Consider the following 17555-nt stretch of genomic DNA (forward strand, 5'->3'; position numbering starts at 1 on the left):
GCCTACTATGTGCCAGGAAATAAGTCCCAGAAATCACAAATGTGAAATCCAGCTGAAATTCCTATGAATCCAGGGTAACAGATGATGTTAAGGGTCAATGGCAGCGAAAAGATTACACAAATAGAAAACTGCGGCAAAGTGCTTTCAGATATTCCCAGAAGGCAAAGAAATGCTGGTTTACTACAATACCCAGTAGACTTACAGGGTAAGTCATCATTTTAATCTCTTTCTCAACAAAAAAATTCCAGTCCAACCTAATAGGAATAATTTTTTCCCCATAGAAATACATCTTGGATCTTAATGAGAGGTTAATAAAGATATCATGTTATGAAATTGTGCTTTATAGCCAACCTTCTTTATAAGACATCTATTTCATATGAGATAACATGTAATGATGTATACAAAATAGGTTTCCAATAAATATTACTTGACCAAAATTTTAAAAAAATTAACTAGAAATTTCATGTGTCTGTTCTCGGTAAGGTATTACAAATAAGAATTTTATACTTTTTAAATAATTTAAAACAATACAACAAAAGGTCAAATAAATCATATTTATAAAGCATCTTCAGTGACTCTTGGATATTCTGGTCTCCATGTAAACCAGTATCTTTTGCAGTGTCCAGCACACAGTAGGTGCTTAATACATGTTAACTGGGGGAGCCCCTCTTGACTCTGTCAATATCAGGCAAGCAATTTTAGCACTATCTTTCACCCAGTTGCTTCACAAATAACAAAAAAGAAGGCAAATAGGTTCACTACAACAGACATCAGTCAATGGTGAGGAATTTACATACTTTAAAGTAGATTATGAAGGAGGTAACAGCTAAGACATTCATGGATATAAAGATTTTTTTGCAATGCAAGTTATATCTGGGATTAACTTGAAGAGAGAAGACAGCTCTTTTTCTGTGGAATATTTCCAATAATCCTTTTTATAGCATGTTTGCTTCAGAAAGATGAATTCTGAATAGATGAACTGGGTCAGTGAATACGTAGAGGCTTCCGTAATAAATTCTTCAGTTGAAAAGTAGCAGAAAGATGCACAGAAGTTATGATCTTAATTTGACAAAGGAACATAAAGTAGAAAACAATTCAGCTGATCTAGTAAAAATGTTTATCTTCTCACTTAAAATATGATATTCGAATATTGAAATATTTCCTGGATTGGCATAACAGGGACCAGAAGCATGTTCATATCTAATACTAGATGTCACTTAGCCTAAGCCCAATGCATTTGTTTTCCTAGTTTGGCAGGATTCACAAAAAAAGTTCTAAAGCTATAGTATCAAAATGTCAGCCAATAAGGAATTTAATAAAAGGAATAGATATATATGCATCCATGCACTCCATGTCATTAGCACAATAGTCAGCCTTTAACAATGTAATTGATTAACATATTTATTGTTCTTGAATGATTCTGTCTCAGATTTATTCCTTCTTCAATGATCCAAGATAACTTAAAAATTGAGCAAAACAAGTGATCCTACAGAAATATTTATATAAATGAAAAATGTTAAAAGTAGACACTGTTCCTGCTCATTTCACAAGGACTTAAAAAATACTGAAAAAAAGCAACTCTACGAACCAGTTTTATGTTTATTTGTTTTTAACATGATTATACACATTCATGTGTCTAACAAGATCTGCACTGTTACATTAAAGATACAGTACAATAAACATTCAACATGAGGTACTTCATATTTATATATTTGTCCTTCATAAATAATGCCATAAGCTTGCTAAATTCAAGCACCCTGAAGCACAACTGGCTGCTGTGATCTGAAATTAGCTTAGCTTAAGCACCTTAAAAAAATTCAGTGCAATAATTATGGAGAAATTAAACCATTTACTTAAATACTATTCAAGATATAAAGAATGTTACATTAGAACACTATCCTAGTTTCCTTCTATTCCCAGAATTAACATTGAAATACAAAGACTGCCAGGTACATTTAAAAATAGCATCTACAGCATGTTCTGTTTATTGAAGTTGTGTTTATATACCAAAATTGCCTGGTTTGTTAGAAATATGGTCTAGTTTCATAACCTATTACTACCAAGAATATACTCAGAAAAACTAAGCAAGCACATCAGTTTTCATTCCACTTTGTCTAAAATATTGAAGGGGTAACAGATTTAAAATAAAGTTTTCCACTGTAAGTAGGATATCCAACTTTAACTCAAGAATATCTGCTTAACTTCATGGTAGACCAGTACTTTAAAAAAAGAATGGAAGGTAAAATGAGAATGGGTTTACTGGCAGACATAAAAGGGGCATTATTCTATCTGGCTGTCATCAAGTTAATTCTTAAACCACCAAGAATATAGCTATTTAAGAACAGCATGGACAGTGACTCACTGAACTGAGCATACTTCAGAATAAGGTCATCAGCTCTACCTCAACTCCTTGGTGCAATGCCATTTTCCTAGTTTCTAATACTCTGCTGTTTACAAAAGAATGCACGAAGTCTAATCAGGCTCATTTTTTTGTACTTGTTTTGTGGTGGCAAAGAATAATAGGCAATTTTAACTATATTAAAGAATAATCTGCAGTAGTTTTCTAGGGAATATTTCCCTTTATTTCATTAGTAGTTTGGCTCTTCTCCCTATCCACAATTTCTACAATATCATATTATTGTTAAAGCTCTTGGAAAGTTGTCCTGGGGGTATTCTCTAATTACCAGTGACAGAAACTCTTGATTGTATGGATGGGGACAGCAGTGCAGAAGATTCTGAAATCTCAGACAATTCACTGTCCCCTCTATTAGATTAGGTAATGAGAAAGCCATCCCTGCTTTATTAGGTAGAGGGAAGAAAGTGGCTTGGTAGCACACTAAATAGGGTGAAGGAAAACTGCCTAGGACCATACTAGGCTGAACAGAGGAATAATTTCTGTTCCAGTGCCTAGCTGGCAGACAGGGAAAGAAGTAAATTCCTGAGTGTGCAAACACACACACGCACACACACCCCAATACTAACCCCTAGCTTCAAAAAGCCAGTCTAGGACTGTGCTGAGCAAGGGGAAGGAGGCAGCCAAAAGCCGCACTCTGGGTGGTGGGGGGGAAGCCATCTCAGGATCATATTGGGCAGGAAAGCAACCCAGGAGTGCATGGATAATTCACATGCAAATAGTCAGGAGGTCAATTGTATTGAACATCACCAATAATGCAAGTACCAAACTACCATAAGCCATCTTATAAGGGAGATTATTTCTTAAGACATTCCCTTTTTTATGTTGTGCAGAGAGCATATGAGAAAGCCTGACACAATGCTGACATTTTGGATATTAAGTATAATCTACTTTAATTCCTCCAGACCACATTCTATTTTCTGCAGGTATATGATGCCCCTTTAGGGTGGCCAGAGGACACTGTTCTAGACATTTAGGAATTTTAAAGAATTTAGCACTGATGGATCTATTATCACATGTTCAAAGAATATATTAGGTAAGACAAAGTAAACCTTACTGTTCTATGCAGCGTTCTGTTAACTAACTGGCATTCAACCAGTCTAAACAATTGTATGGCCCTCTTTTAACAAAGAATATGGAATGATAATAGTGTATAGTAAATAATCTAGACAAGCAACTATTTTGTATGAAGAGCTATATAGGGGAAAAAGCTCTAGCTTTTTTTTTTTCTCCCTCCAAATTGTGAATTCCAATATGTTATCAATGTGGTAACTTCAAGATTCCTCTTCTTTCCAATAAGTAACAAGCCTGCAGCCCTTTTCTGTTACGAATGAATACTATGATTTTGAAGTTACTTCCAAAAGTGATATATGTGCTTCAAAATTCTGTCCTTCCAGATTAAAGAAAAATAAGTTAATTGTTCTCAAGGAATTCCTTTAAAAAAAATCCAGCCTTTCAATTTTTTATTGACACCTCCAGGGAAATTGCTACCTTTAGCTTAACATGTACCAGTCCAATTAATTCACGTAGCAAGTACAAAGCAAAAGCTGAAAAGCAGAGAAAAGGAATAAAAGTTAAAAGTGATTATTACCCATTTGCTATATATTCAACCAAACTCAAAACTACTACTTGTAGGTAAAAGAACTTCCTTCCAAACTAGTCAATTTTTTCTTGAGTCTTAAAAATAAAATAACCCCTCACCCCTATTTTATACTACATATTTACACTATGATCAAAATAAAGCCCAAAGGGAAATTTAAGACAATTATAGAAAGGTTGTTAACTAGACAAAACTAGTAGAGAAAATGCACACAATTTTTCTTAGTATATAGACGCAACTCTTAAAATAACATAGCCTTAATCAGAACTTGGCTCTTCTGAGCATCTAGTTAAGTGTGTAAAGCTGCATTTTAGGCTAAAAAGTAACTATGAACTGCCCATAGCATTATTAATTACAAATTACCTGTACTGATCACCTATCTGCAGATAAGCAAAGCATCAACATGTCTGAAGCAGATATGCACTTCACAGATCACATTTTCTTTTGGAAATTATTTTTTAAGCATAAAATATAAGTTCTGGAATTTGTCCTCCCTGCACACCAGTACCATTAGTACTGTCTGAAGAGCACTGAAACTGGACAGTCACTTTGCCACACTGAACCTCTGTCATTCCTTCTTGCCCAAAGTAGCTCAGTTCATTGCCATCCAAAATCACACTGGCTGTGTAAAAGGTGTCTGGCTCAATCTGCACAGGATACTCAAACCACACTGGGAAAGTGTTGCTAGATCCATCTGAGAAATACTTGCTTAAGTTCTGTCCCAGAATGACACCCTGGCGTTTGAGTTCAATCTTGGCACTATATTCGGCTGAACCACAACTGGAGCCATAGAGGCCAAAGCCAGCAATGAAGACCCTTTTGTCCACAGCAAACTGAATGCTGTCACACCGACCCCGGTATCGCCACTGATTGCTGCGGTAGGCACAGGACTGGAAGCGGTGGCAGCGCTGTGGAACGAGGCCCTTACGGGCACTGCTCACAAATTCTAGCTCAGGCTTTTTGGCTGCTGTGTACCAAAGAAAGATATCATTGGTTTCATTCAGGGTCAAAACTCCAGATTGGGCGGCGCCATTTGCAAAGTCATCCAGGGCCATGGTGGGAATTCGGATCAAGTACAGCGCCTTGCCGAGGACCTTCCGTTTATTTTCAATGCTCAGTGACAGCTCCTGGCGCTGACACTCAACTTCAGCCCAATTGAGAGCAGCCTCAAAAACAACAATCTCTTTGGCATTCAGAGTCTCCCTGCGGAGGATACTCTCTAACGTCTGGAAATCAATATCACAGAATCCCTCAGACTTGAGTGCTAGCTCAGCTTGGGCATCGATCACCTCCCAGCAACGCTGGGTCAGGTCGGGTTCTTCAAAGAGGCAGCTCTGGGAAAGCAGCACACAAGCGTTCTTCGCACTCAGACTGGTCTCCAGGAAATTGACGCAGGCACGGGCGAGATGAGGGACGATGTACTTTTTGGCAGCATACAGGGTAGCAAGCACTGTGTCAGCAGCCAAGTCAATTTCATCGCAATAGATGTATCTGAAACAAAACACAAATGTGTAAATGGGACGTCAGCAGAACCCAACAGAATTGGCACCAGAAAAAGCAACAATATGCAAGTTGTGTGGAAACACACATAGACCTACGGTATATCAATCACAGAGATTTAAGCAAAGTATGTAACTCAGTAAGTTACTCCTACTAAAATATATGAGTACAGAACCAAAACAAACCAAGAGCAGGAGTTAAATATCTCAGGTTTTTTCCAATCTTGGATTATCTTTGAAAATGTAGTAAAGGGTATTTTTAGTATGAGATGGCAGGTGACAAACAGAAAAATGAGGAATAAAATACCAATAAAAAAAGTAAAAGTTCAAATGTAAAAAACATCACACAGACATGAATAGAAATGAAGCATAAATAGCCTGAGAGTTTTCCTAGTGCAAGGAAAACAGAATCTTTACATGGAAGGACTACTCAAAATTGGCTAGCATGACAGGAATATCAAAAACATTATTATAGGATGACAAGCACTGATTTTCACTATACAAGGATCTTTTTTATAACATTAACATATATTACAAATGAGGAGGACTTATTAAAGAGGAGATCTTTTGCAAAATAGAAACAAAGTATTGGGTACTAAGTGATACTTGAGAAAATGATACTTGGATAAAAAGGTGAAACAAACAGCCTGTCTCAGAGAAATGTTTACAACAGGCCTGTCAGATCCTTTGAATCAAACTCCATCAAGTATTAGTCTAATACAATTCAGAGACTAAACATTGTGAATATATGGTTATTGAAGTATAAGGAAGGTAATACTTCTGTGCTTATTGAACATATTAGTTTCTCTTCAAAATTTTCTTCTCATTTCATAAGAAAGTTTATGCTGGGTGAGGAGAAAAGGTTCTTGGAATTATTTTATGGAGAAATCTTTGCATATAGCATCATGAGAAATTTCTTAATTACTACATGAGATTTTTCTAAGATGCTATCAGCAGCAAATATAAAATAATGTAATGCTGAAAATGGTGGAGAGACAAAAATGAACAATCTCTGCACTTGGCAGAGAGTGCGCTCTGCTGGGCAGGCTGCATCTGAAGTACCACATTTAGTTTGGGGATGTCCTATTTTGGAAAGGACACTGACAAGGGTGAGAACATTGGAGAACATAAGGGAAAGGTGCCCAGGACAGTGAAGAACTTTGACATCAGGCAGTATGAGAATCAGCCGGAAAAAGTTGGTTTAGATAGTAAAAGACAAGACTCAGGGGACAGAGTCATTGTCTTCAATTATTTTATAGAAGAATATGTGAAAGAGGTCTTAGATTGTTTCTGCTTACCCAAGAGGATAGAAAGAGAAGCAATCGATGGAAATGGCTGAGGTAGACTTAGGGTCACAAGGGAAAACATTCTAAAAACTAGAAAGTAGAAGTTCATGCTCTATACTGATATAAGTTGCTAGGATGCGGTTGTTTTTCCCTTACTGGAAGGTGTCATGCCAAGGCTGAATGGCCGTTTGTAAAGCCTATTATATGTGGGATTTTTAATCAGATGTAGCTGGAACCAGGTGGTCTGTGAGGTTTCTCCCAACTGTGAAATTCTATGATTCTGCATATCTAATAAATCTTTGTGCGACATGCCTTGCACGAGTAGAGTTTGTGATTATAAATTAGGTAATGTACATGAAGTACTTTGTAACCATAAAATGCTATGCAAATGTAAACAGCTACTATATTTCAGCAGAGAATTTGTTTTCTTTTGTGGAAATACACTGTACAATCATTCAAAAGTGAAAAAAAAATGCCTCCCATTTACAAAGAGGCTTATCTTAAATACACATCCTAATTAAAAAAAAAATCTCTGAGATTTTCCTGAAAAGGTGTGATTTTTATACAGAAAATAATCCAGGTAGTTCTAAGACTAGTGAATGATGAAAAGGGGTCTTTATTTAACTCAAACTGGCAGTTAACTAAAGCTATCAACTTGGGTGAAGTTTCCTTAAGTTGTCAAGAGTCTGGAATAATTACATAAATATATTTATATGTATTATTTCCAACTTTAAAAATAAGTAGTATATTATTGACAAACTTTATTATGTTTTTAATGTGAAGGAAAGCCCAACTCAAGTTTGTACATATTTCTGTTATGCTGTGAACCTTCCACTATCATTTCCAGAAATACCTTCAAGGAGCTTAGGATCATAGCTTAAGGATTGCAGGATCATAGATTTAGACCTGAAAGGTACATGAGAGGCGCATTTTGGAAACAATGTCAGACTTTGAACCTATTGTCTGCCCCTTGTGGTTATAAAATACAATAGAACATTCAACAAATGATCTCCAAAAACTGTTGCCTGCTATGTTACTTAATTCCCTCCCCCTGATCAGCTCACTATTTCCCATCCTCAAAATAAAATAAATAAACAAGTAATATCCATTATTTTTTTAATCTCTTTTTGTCTGAAGTACTTTTTTAAATCATTGAGAAATTTACATGGATGGAAAGATAAACATTGACAAAAAAGATATTTAAATGAACTGGCTTTAACTATTATGGGATAGCCACCTGCTTTGGGAACCCCTCTGTTGAAAGCACTGAATTTCTGAAGGTTGCTTTGGTTTTCCTGTTATGATTCAATCTCATGAAAAACATAACTCAATAAGTTAGATCCACCCTCAATGAGAAACAAGGATGGTAGTTGACAAGTGAAGTTATATAACCAAAATCATAACCTTGATCTTTTATTACCAGGGATCAAGTCTAGACTAATATATCTAAGAAATGTACCAACTGCTGTGCATGACAAAGGACTAGTGAGGTACTGATGTGTCAACATCAGTTGAAGGCAGTTAGGTGGCGCAGCGGAAATAGTACGCTGAACCTGGAGTCAGGTCCACTTGAGTTCAAATCCAGCTTCTAACACTTACCAGTTGTGTGACCCTGGGCAAATCACTTAACCTCTGTTTGCCTCAATTTCCTCAACTGTAAAATGGGTATAATAACAACTCCCACCTCACAAAGCTGCTACAAGCATCAAACGAGATCATATATGTATAACACTTGGTACAGTGCCTAACTTACAGTAGGCACTATACAGAGGTCTATTCTTTTCCCACTTTCCCTTTCAATAGAAGAATGAGGAAATGCTGATATCGCCATAGGGTATGGTCAATACTTACTAATTCCTCCTTAGTATCACTATCAAGTCTCCCAATCTAAGACCAGCCATGGTGAATATGATATGCTACTGACTACAAAGATAGAGAGTAGCGATTGTCTTCTGGGTTCCATTTCCCTTGACTTTAACAGAATAACATATCAACTATATTAGTATTAGATGGTGCAAGCCCATATTTTACAATTTGGTGGAAAATTGAATATGCTCATTAAAAAACTATAAATAAATCAACTTCCTTAGATGTTGATATATTTATTTATAAGAAGCTTAATCCTGAAGCACAAATGATTACTAGGACTTTTTAGAGAAAAGACAAAATTTGTGGTTTTATATAGAATCTTATTACATATGTTACATAAGCTACATTCAATATGTTTCTTTTGTCTTTGCTTTTCCTTGTCATATTCTCTAACTGCTGAAGATATCTACTGATCCAAATGTGTTACTTCATTCTGCAGTTAAGTCAGAATGCTGAATTAATGACATACTATTTTCTTCAGTAATAGAAGGCAATGTCAAACATAAGAGACTGGAACTTCACTGCAGAAATAATCTGAAGGTGAAATTTATTTTTTCTTCACATGGACATATCTAAAACAACTGCAAAGGGAATAAAGAAATGGCTATTTTATTAAGTTTTGAAGCTATGGGTTCCCCTATGCATCTAATTTCACTATACTAATATTAAAGTTATATTCAGCAGCACTAGTCAGCTTCCAAAATTTAGCAGGCTTTCAAACCACAGCTGAAATGAAAAACTAAATACTTTAAATACAAGTTTCAGAGATATCAAATATATTTCTATTTTCAGTAGACAGCATGTAAAATATAACATTTATTTTTAGCCATTCATGGAATCAAAACAGAATGTGGTAGATTTGATGCACAATAAATCAGTGAATAGTTGTCAACATGTATGCTTTTGATTCCAATGAACTGAAATCCCTGCAGCAGTACTTTATCTTTAACTCTGTTTAGTATATCGTGGTACACTAAAGGTTAAGAAAAGATATTTGACAAGCATTATTTAGGATGACTAATGGATTAAAAGGCAGTAATTGAGAACTACAGCATTACATTATATAGCATTAATACCATGCTACACAGGCTGATTATTTTTAACTGCTTAATGTTCACATAATTCTGGGAGATACTAATGCTCATTACATACCAAATGACTCTTTAATAAACACAGAAAGAAAGAGGAAAAAACAACAACACTGTGTAACTCTTTGTTTCTATATTGTAATCTCCATATTAAAAAAAAACAAAAACCAAAATATGGTCTTTCTGGGAACCTTAGAAGACCTGGGTTCAACTCTTGCCTCTGACATAAACTAAATATATAACTACTGGCAAGTCATTTAACCCAAGACTATGAGTTAGAAACAAGCTACTGAGTTGGTAGAGGGAGTTTCTATACCAGGAGTTCTCCATACTGCTGAAAGTGTAGGTTAGAATCAAAGCAAAAATAGCATAAAATGAATATCTGTTTATTTCAAAAGGTAGTTCAAGTTTTCGATCTTGGTGATATCCTAAAATGACAATTCTTAGAAAACACTGAAATTTTTTGTGCTCTGTCTTCTGAGGAAATGAGTTCAAAATATAAATTTGCTTTAAAAATAACCACATATTATCTATGGGCACTAGACTTTCAGAATTATGTAAGATTAAATGGTTAAAAGCAGTCAGCATATGAATTAAGGTATTGATGATAAATAAAATAATGCTGTAGTTCTATTATTGCTTTAAATCTGCTAGATATTCTAGGTAATGTCTGTTTAAAAAATTTCATGCACTATCTTAAAATATCATTGATTTTTAGAGTCCACAAAAGTCATCCATTTCAAACCCCTTATTTTACAGTTGGGGAAACTAAGGAAGGCCCAGAAAGACTGAGTGACTCACTCAAGATCATATCATTAATTAGTAACACATCCAGGACCAGAACCCAGGTCTCCTCACTCCCAGTTCTTTCTATTAAAGAAATAATTTTTTTTAAGTTAATGCTTAAATTAAGTCAGATCTATTGTGTTATGGATACTGAGTTAAAAATCAAATCACAGCTACATGTCCAAAGACCACATGATAAATTTTTCAATTAAGAAGTTTATATTGTACAACGTAATCATATACAGTCCTTTATGGGTATTAAATGTAAATATCAAAAAAGCAAACTCTTTTTCTATTCATGCTTCCATTGATGTTAAAATCTAACTCACATTTTAATTGTGTCACTAGCAGAGTAACCATACAGCATGAACAATTCTTTTCCAACACATAAATGATGCTTACTTCAGCATAGCGAGAAAAGCAGCAGGTTCGACATCTGGTATACGGATTTCATCTTTGTCCTCAGCAAGCTCTCCATAAAACATTGCATGGAATACAGAGCTCCCAACAGCTAAAACATACTGTGGAGAAAGGGAAATCTTATTTCATGCTCTAAATTGAAAGCACTTTTAACAAAAAACTACCCAGGAGAGTTACTATGAACATTCAGTTTTAATGGCTACATAGCACCAACACCAGCTCATCTGAAAAAGCAAAAACACTAAAATCTTACAGCAGTAATACAAATCCTACATGTAAAAATAGCCTTTAAGTTATTATACTAGTTGCTCAAATGCTTAAAAGTGACTGCTGAACTGGCACCCACAGAAAAATCTTATCTAACGAACCAACTCTCAGAGAGTGATAAACACACACTACTTTGCCAGCCTGTCATAGCAACTTCCAGTCACAACAGATTTTATCACATGACTGGAACTTCAAGAGTGTGCATATATTTGAGAGGGTTATAGAAACGGATAAATGGGGGCAAAGAAAGACTTATTAAGCAGTCAAAGTATCTCAAAGAAGCAGTTCCTTCCCTGCTATGCTACTCCCCAATCCTCTAATAAATAAACCTAACACACAACCAACCATGCTGTGCCTGTCAAAGGAAATCTGTTCACACTAAGTCCCAGCCTAACAGTTAAAAGTTTCCTCTTTGTTATTCCCAGGTCGAAACTGATAATGCAGCTGTTGCTTACTTTGTGTCCTGGCAACCGCTGTGTCCCACCTGGTGGCCCAACCACAAAATGAACATCTGCCATCAAATCATTGTTGAACATCACCGCATTTCTACAAACAGAGGCAATTCATTAATTCACAGCATCCAGCATTTTTTATATACCCGGTCCACACTCCCACTGGCCACAAAGATTGAAAAGCCAAGCAATATTTCAGTTACTTCAAGGTAAAATAATCAACACAGATTCTAAAATATATAACCATGCTTATAATCACTAAAAATGTTTGTGAACTAAAACAAAAAACTCATCCAAGCTTTTTATAGAGTAAAAAGTTCCCATTATCTAAGAATTTAACTATGCATGTCTCATGGGCACAACTACATGAGTTAAATATTACAGCTTGCAAAAACATTTTTATCTTAGAGGAAAACAGCTGTACTATTTGGAAAAGACATGAGACACATTTTCATTACTAATAAAGCTTCTAAATAAGATAGGAAACATATTTGATTTAAAAACAAGTTGCAGGATGTACAAAAGTAAAAACTTCAAATGAATATAAACTTTTAAAGTAAACAGAATGGTCTGTGTACTTACCTTTCTCTGATGGTGGGATAAAGCCCTTGCCAATTAGGGGCTGGGATAGTATTATTGTTATTGAGATTCTGCTGATGGTACTGCTGGACAGTGGTTGTACTGGAGTTGGCTGGCTTCTTACGGGGAAAAATATCAGCAGCCATCTTCTTCTTTTTTTTGGTCTTCAAGGTAATGATTTCATAGCAAACTGGTGGCAACTTGCTGCTGTTGCTAGTATTTGCCTTCTTAGAGCTTTTCTTGGACCTGTTCTTTACAGTCTCTGGAAGCATCAAAAAAAAGGTGAGACATTTCATGTTCTTTCCCTTGTCATCTACCATGAGGACCGTATGTCTGTCTGTGTAGCTATATAGCCTACATAGGTAAGATCATTAAGAAAAATAGAATGGATGCCAAGAATTTAAAAGTATGCAACAAAGCTGATATTTTGCTTCTCTTCCAGTGAGGCAAGGTGACCTTTTCACTATGATGAATAAGAAACTGGCTTTAAGTTTGATCCAGTACTTGATTTGTTAAATATATCTCCATTATGATTCTTGATTCTTTTATTTGCTTCTAAGAGCCTTTCTCAGTTTCCCAGATCACCTGAAAATGCTACACTGTGCAAAGAAGATATACATAGAGCTGTAGCACTTGTTTTCTGAATTAGGTTAGCAAGATGTGCTTGCTGTAGCAGTGTGAGTCTGTTCAGCTGGCTGAAGTTGTGTGTTGAATGGATCCGACGAGAGTAGGTATTACAGCCCTGCAGATGGAGTCAGACAGCCAGTGCTGTGAGCCAATAGCTGAAGTCACCGACAATGATTGGACCAAGAAACACAGTGACACCTATTGTAATGTGCACAGCTCCTATATTAAAGGGACAGCAGTTGATTTTTCTTGCTCACTGTGCATTCAAAAAAGAAACTACATACAGAGCACATTTAAAATGCAAGAAGTGAGTTTATCCCTATAGTGGTTTTTTTTTTCTTCTCCTCTATAGGCAGATAATCTTTTTCAGGGAAAAACAAATAGTACCAATTAACAAAGGACGTTTTCTCCTTTTATTTCTACCAGAATAATTTTCCAGGCAGCATTTACTTCAGGGTATTTTAACACAATTCTCAAGCTTAAAAGGATTAATAGCAAAACCATATTAAACAAATTTATTGTAGGAACATTTTTTAATAGTCTCTTTTGATGCAAGTTATATTATAGTACAAAACAAGAAAGAGATGAGATCATGCATTTAGTTTTAATTTACTGTGTTTCTAGCTACAATAATGCTTCTTGACAGGAATCCCAAATCTCAACACATTTAATTAGAATTACTTATAGAGACCTGGTTGTACTACATCATTAAAAAAAAAAAAAAAAACAACTTCTAAATGTGCAAATAATGAGACAGATTACAGTGATGCTTAAAGGCTGTAATTCACTGAAAATACACAAGTTGGCATTATTTACTGGGTTCAGGCATTTGAAATTTAACTTAGAGTTGATAGTCTTATTTATCTTTGTCATAAATTTAAAGCAAATTAATCAGAAGCTTTTAATATCAAAGTAATAATAAGCCCATTTAAAGGATTAAGTGCTCTGTTTTGTTTTGTTTTGCTTTTGTTTTGTTTTGTTTTTTTAAATGACATGGGCAGGTTTTCCCTGCTTTGAGTCATAAAAATAGGAGCTACTGAATGACTTATATAAGTTCAACATTCATTTCTGGCCACAGTAAGGGGAGAAAAAAGGAGTATTACAGTCAAAGCACCCGTTCTATATTGTTAACATGCTTATTTGTAAAGAGGAGCTGATGAGAGTAATTTAATCTTATTCCAATATTTATTTTGATTCCTTCCTCATTGGTTCATTCAAAGCACAAGCCATTTTTCTATCTATATATATCTCTCATCGTCACTCTACTCCTTTGTTCCTTATTATGTCATCTTTATGATGTACCTACTAAAGCTCGTACAAAAGCAGCAGTCACACATCATCTGTTCCTTCATTTCCCATCTTCCACACTAAAACTTATCTATACCCTTATCTACATCCTCTTCTCTTTCCTTCCAGAGGATGAGGTGGGTTCTCTTCCTTGCCAAGACCAGATCATCCATTTGTACCCTTGATTCTATATCTTGTTATTTTACAAAACTTCAATCCATTCATCATTATTTCTCTCTCTCTCTCTTTCTTCCTCTTATCTTCACAATTTTTTTTTGTGACTTGCCTAAATATTCTGACGTTTCTTCTATGCTCTCACACACACACACACACACACACACACACACACATATGTGTATGCACACACCCCTTTCTGATCCTGGAATCCATTTGAATATCTTGTATCTCTCCTCTTCTTACTATTAGACTTCCAGAAACAGTAATCTATGTGATCTGTTGCTTCCATTTCCTCAACATGTACTTGTCCAACCCTGCAAGGGCTTCAGAATCCACCATTTAATAAAAACTCCTAACTTCAAGATATCCAGTGACCTCAGTTGCCTAATCCAAAGGTAGAACCTGATCAGGCCTCATATTCTCAATCTCTACCTTCTTGATAGTTTCTCTTCCTTGGGCTTCCATGATACTATTCTTTCCTGGTTCTCTTCCTACTTGTCTGACTACTCCTCAATCATTTTTTCTAGTTCACTTCCTTTTTCTTTAACCCCTATCCACAACCCTCAAAATCCCATTGGGATTCATCACGCAAACGGGATTAAATAGCAGTGACCAGAGTTAAAAATTCGTAATTTCTCTTCTGCCTTTAATTGTGGTAAGTTGAACTCATATTTTTTGATTAACCTTACTCCTTTGGATATTAAGAACTGAATTCCTGCAGCCTAAAACCTTCAGTTTTAACTCTTGCCAGTTCTTCTTGGATTTTGCTGAGAGTTAGTGGTTTTAGTCTTATTCCTATCTCTGATACTGCTTTCCATCTGTTCTTCCTTTGAGCTGCTTGGTCTGTTCACTTGATTCCAGGTCTTGGTTTTCTGTATCATCCTACCTGCCTTTATATAAGCAGGAACATTCTATCTTCACTGCCACTCCTCTATAGACCCTAGCTCTGAACCCACCAAGAAGCCAGATTTTATGGACCAAATATAATCCCTAAGTGTATATATTCAACCCTCTTCTCTCTGTTCTTTTTCTTGATGATGTCATCTATTTTCATATTTTCAATAATCTTTTTTTATGTAGATGACTATCAAATTAATAAATCCAACCTTAGTCTCTGAGTCCCACATTTCCAATTACCTATTGGATACTGATTAGATGTCCTACCAACATTTCAAACTTAACACGTCCAAAATCTGAATCCATCATTTCCCCTCTAAAATCTGAATTATCTCCTCAAGTTCTCTATTTCTGTTGGTGGCATCATGTTACGAATTACTTGGTTAAAAATTTTAGTATTGTTGACTCTTCCCTTTTTTTCCCTCACCCATACACCTCATCAATTGCCAAATTTTGTTGAATCCACCTCCACCAATGTTTCTCACAACCAGTCCTCTATGTTCTACTTACACTACCTTAGGCCTATTGTAATAACTATTTTAACCCTATTGATAGTTATTTGTCTATTCCTTTTCCAACCTATCCTTCACAAAGTTGCCAAAATAACATCACTTTCCTCATCAAAAACATGGTTATGTATAATATAAAATATTAACTCCTTACCTTGAGACTTAAAGCCTTCAACATTCTGCTTTCAACCTACCTTTTCAGCCTTATTTCACTCAATTCTTGTCATGTACTCTACATTCCAACTAAGGTTGAATTTGACCTGCTCACTCTTATTCCTGTACAGTCACTCAGGTGACTTCCTACATGACTGGGATGTACTTTCTTCCTCATTTTTGCCTTATGAAATCCAACTCTTCCTTGAAGGTCCAGTTAAGATGACATCTCCTGCACTGTTTTTCCTGATCTCTCAAGCTAGAATGTGGTGTTCCTCCTCATATTTCTTAGAGTATGTGGTTTAGACTTCTACTTCACCCAAATCACTGCCTTACTTACTAGGTACGTGTCTCATCCCTACATTTGACTCATCTTTGTATCTCTAGTACCTAGAATTATGCCTTAAACACCTATGGTACTTAGTACATCTCAAGTTGAACTGAAATTTTCCTAGATGCTAGGGTCTCCTGTTTTCATCATCTTCACTGCCATAGCAGTTTGTCAGAGCCACTACAAGAAATATTAGTAGTAGAAAAGTTTTCTATCCTTCTTGGCCCAATGACTCATGGATAAAGCCACAACCTTTGATGCAAACTTTTCTACTGCTGTTTGAAAGAGACTGAGTACTTCAGCTTATTTATTGGAACAAAACAAACATTCAGGATTGCCATACAAATGTAAACAAAGGCATAGTTTCAGATGAGGTCTTAAAATAAAAATCCACACAAATATCAAGAACTTAAATCAACTACTCTGAAATTATATATCAATACCAGTATCTAAGACATTTTAGGAAGTAAAGCAAAATATGTGAATCCTGTCTTAGCTTTGCATAAGAAAACCACACAGAATAATGTCTTACTTATCCAGGTTTTGTTTTTTTTTTTAACACATGGTAGATATATATTGCAAGTTTGTTGAATTAAACCAGGCCAATTCAAATAATATGAAATATACTTAAAAAAATCAGAAGGAAACCAAAAAATAAAAAAGGTCCTTAAGTACCAGTACATTAGGTTCACAGAAGTCCTCAGAACTTTCCTCACTCATTTTGTATGTCAGGCATAAGTTTTAGAGGCTCAAAGGTACCATCTAAATGATACCTCAGAGATCGAATCATCCAATCCTGGTCATTTTACATGTGAGGAAATGGAGGTCGAGTAAGTGACCTTCCCAATGAAACCCCTGGAGGATAAATGGAAAAACCAGAGGTTGAATTCAGCTCCTCTGTCGCCAAGTCCACATCTTTTTCCAATATATCAATTTTAATAAGGTTATTTTGTTTGCCAGCCCATACTAGATTAGAAGAAACATCGTATAGTGGAAAAGAAAATCAGTCTTGCAGTCAGCTCAATGAATTCATTATTTGCCTTAGTCACTTACTTGCTGTGTATCCAGTATCAAATCTGTTAAACTCTCTCAGCCTCATTTTCCTCATCTGTACAATGGCAATTAATGCCTATACAATGTCTCTCTACAGAGTCTGTCCTTAAGTATGTATACATGGGACACTACAAATGGACAATGATATGAGCCTGGAATCGGACAAGCCAACAAAACCCTTTTTAAGTGCCTAAGGCACTGTGCTGAGTGTGGGGACACACACACACACACACACACACACACACACACACACACACACACA

General features: G+C 35.7%; 1 protein-coding gene across 2 annotated transcripts in view; it reads right to left on the reverse strand.

The window, feature by feature from the left end:
* Positions 1-1579: 1579 nt before the first annotated feature.
* Positions 1580-17555, reverse strand: part of BTBD3 (BTB domain containing 3) — a 50136-nt gene continuing 34160 nt past the window's right edge. The window contains exons 2-5 of one of the 2 annotated variants that reach the window (XM_027840235.1): positions 12263-12521; positions 11684-11774; positions 10944-11062; positions 1580-5504 (exon numbers count right to left, since the gene is read on the reverse strand). In XM_027840235.1, the coding sequence (XP_027696036.1) occupies positions 4472-5504; positions 10944-11062; positions 11684-11774; positions 12263-12405 (1386 nt within the window). In that variant the 5' untranslated portion in view covers positions 12406-12521 and the 3' untranslated portion in view covers positions 1580-4471. Of the gene's footprint in view, positions 5505-10943; positions 11063-11683; positions 11775-12262; positions 12965-17555 lie in introns of those variants that run through there. The other variant, XM_027840232.1, reaches the window with a different exon arrangement.

This window comes from Vombatus ursinus, unplaced genomic scaffold (assembly GCF_900497805.2).
Source record: "Vombatus ursinus unplaced genomic scaffold, bare-nosed wombat genome assembly UNPS02014841.1, whole genome shotgun sequence".
Lineage (NCBI taxonomy): Eukaryota > Metazoa > Chordata > Mammalia > Diprotodontia > Vombatidae > Vombatus > Vombatus ursinus.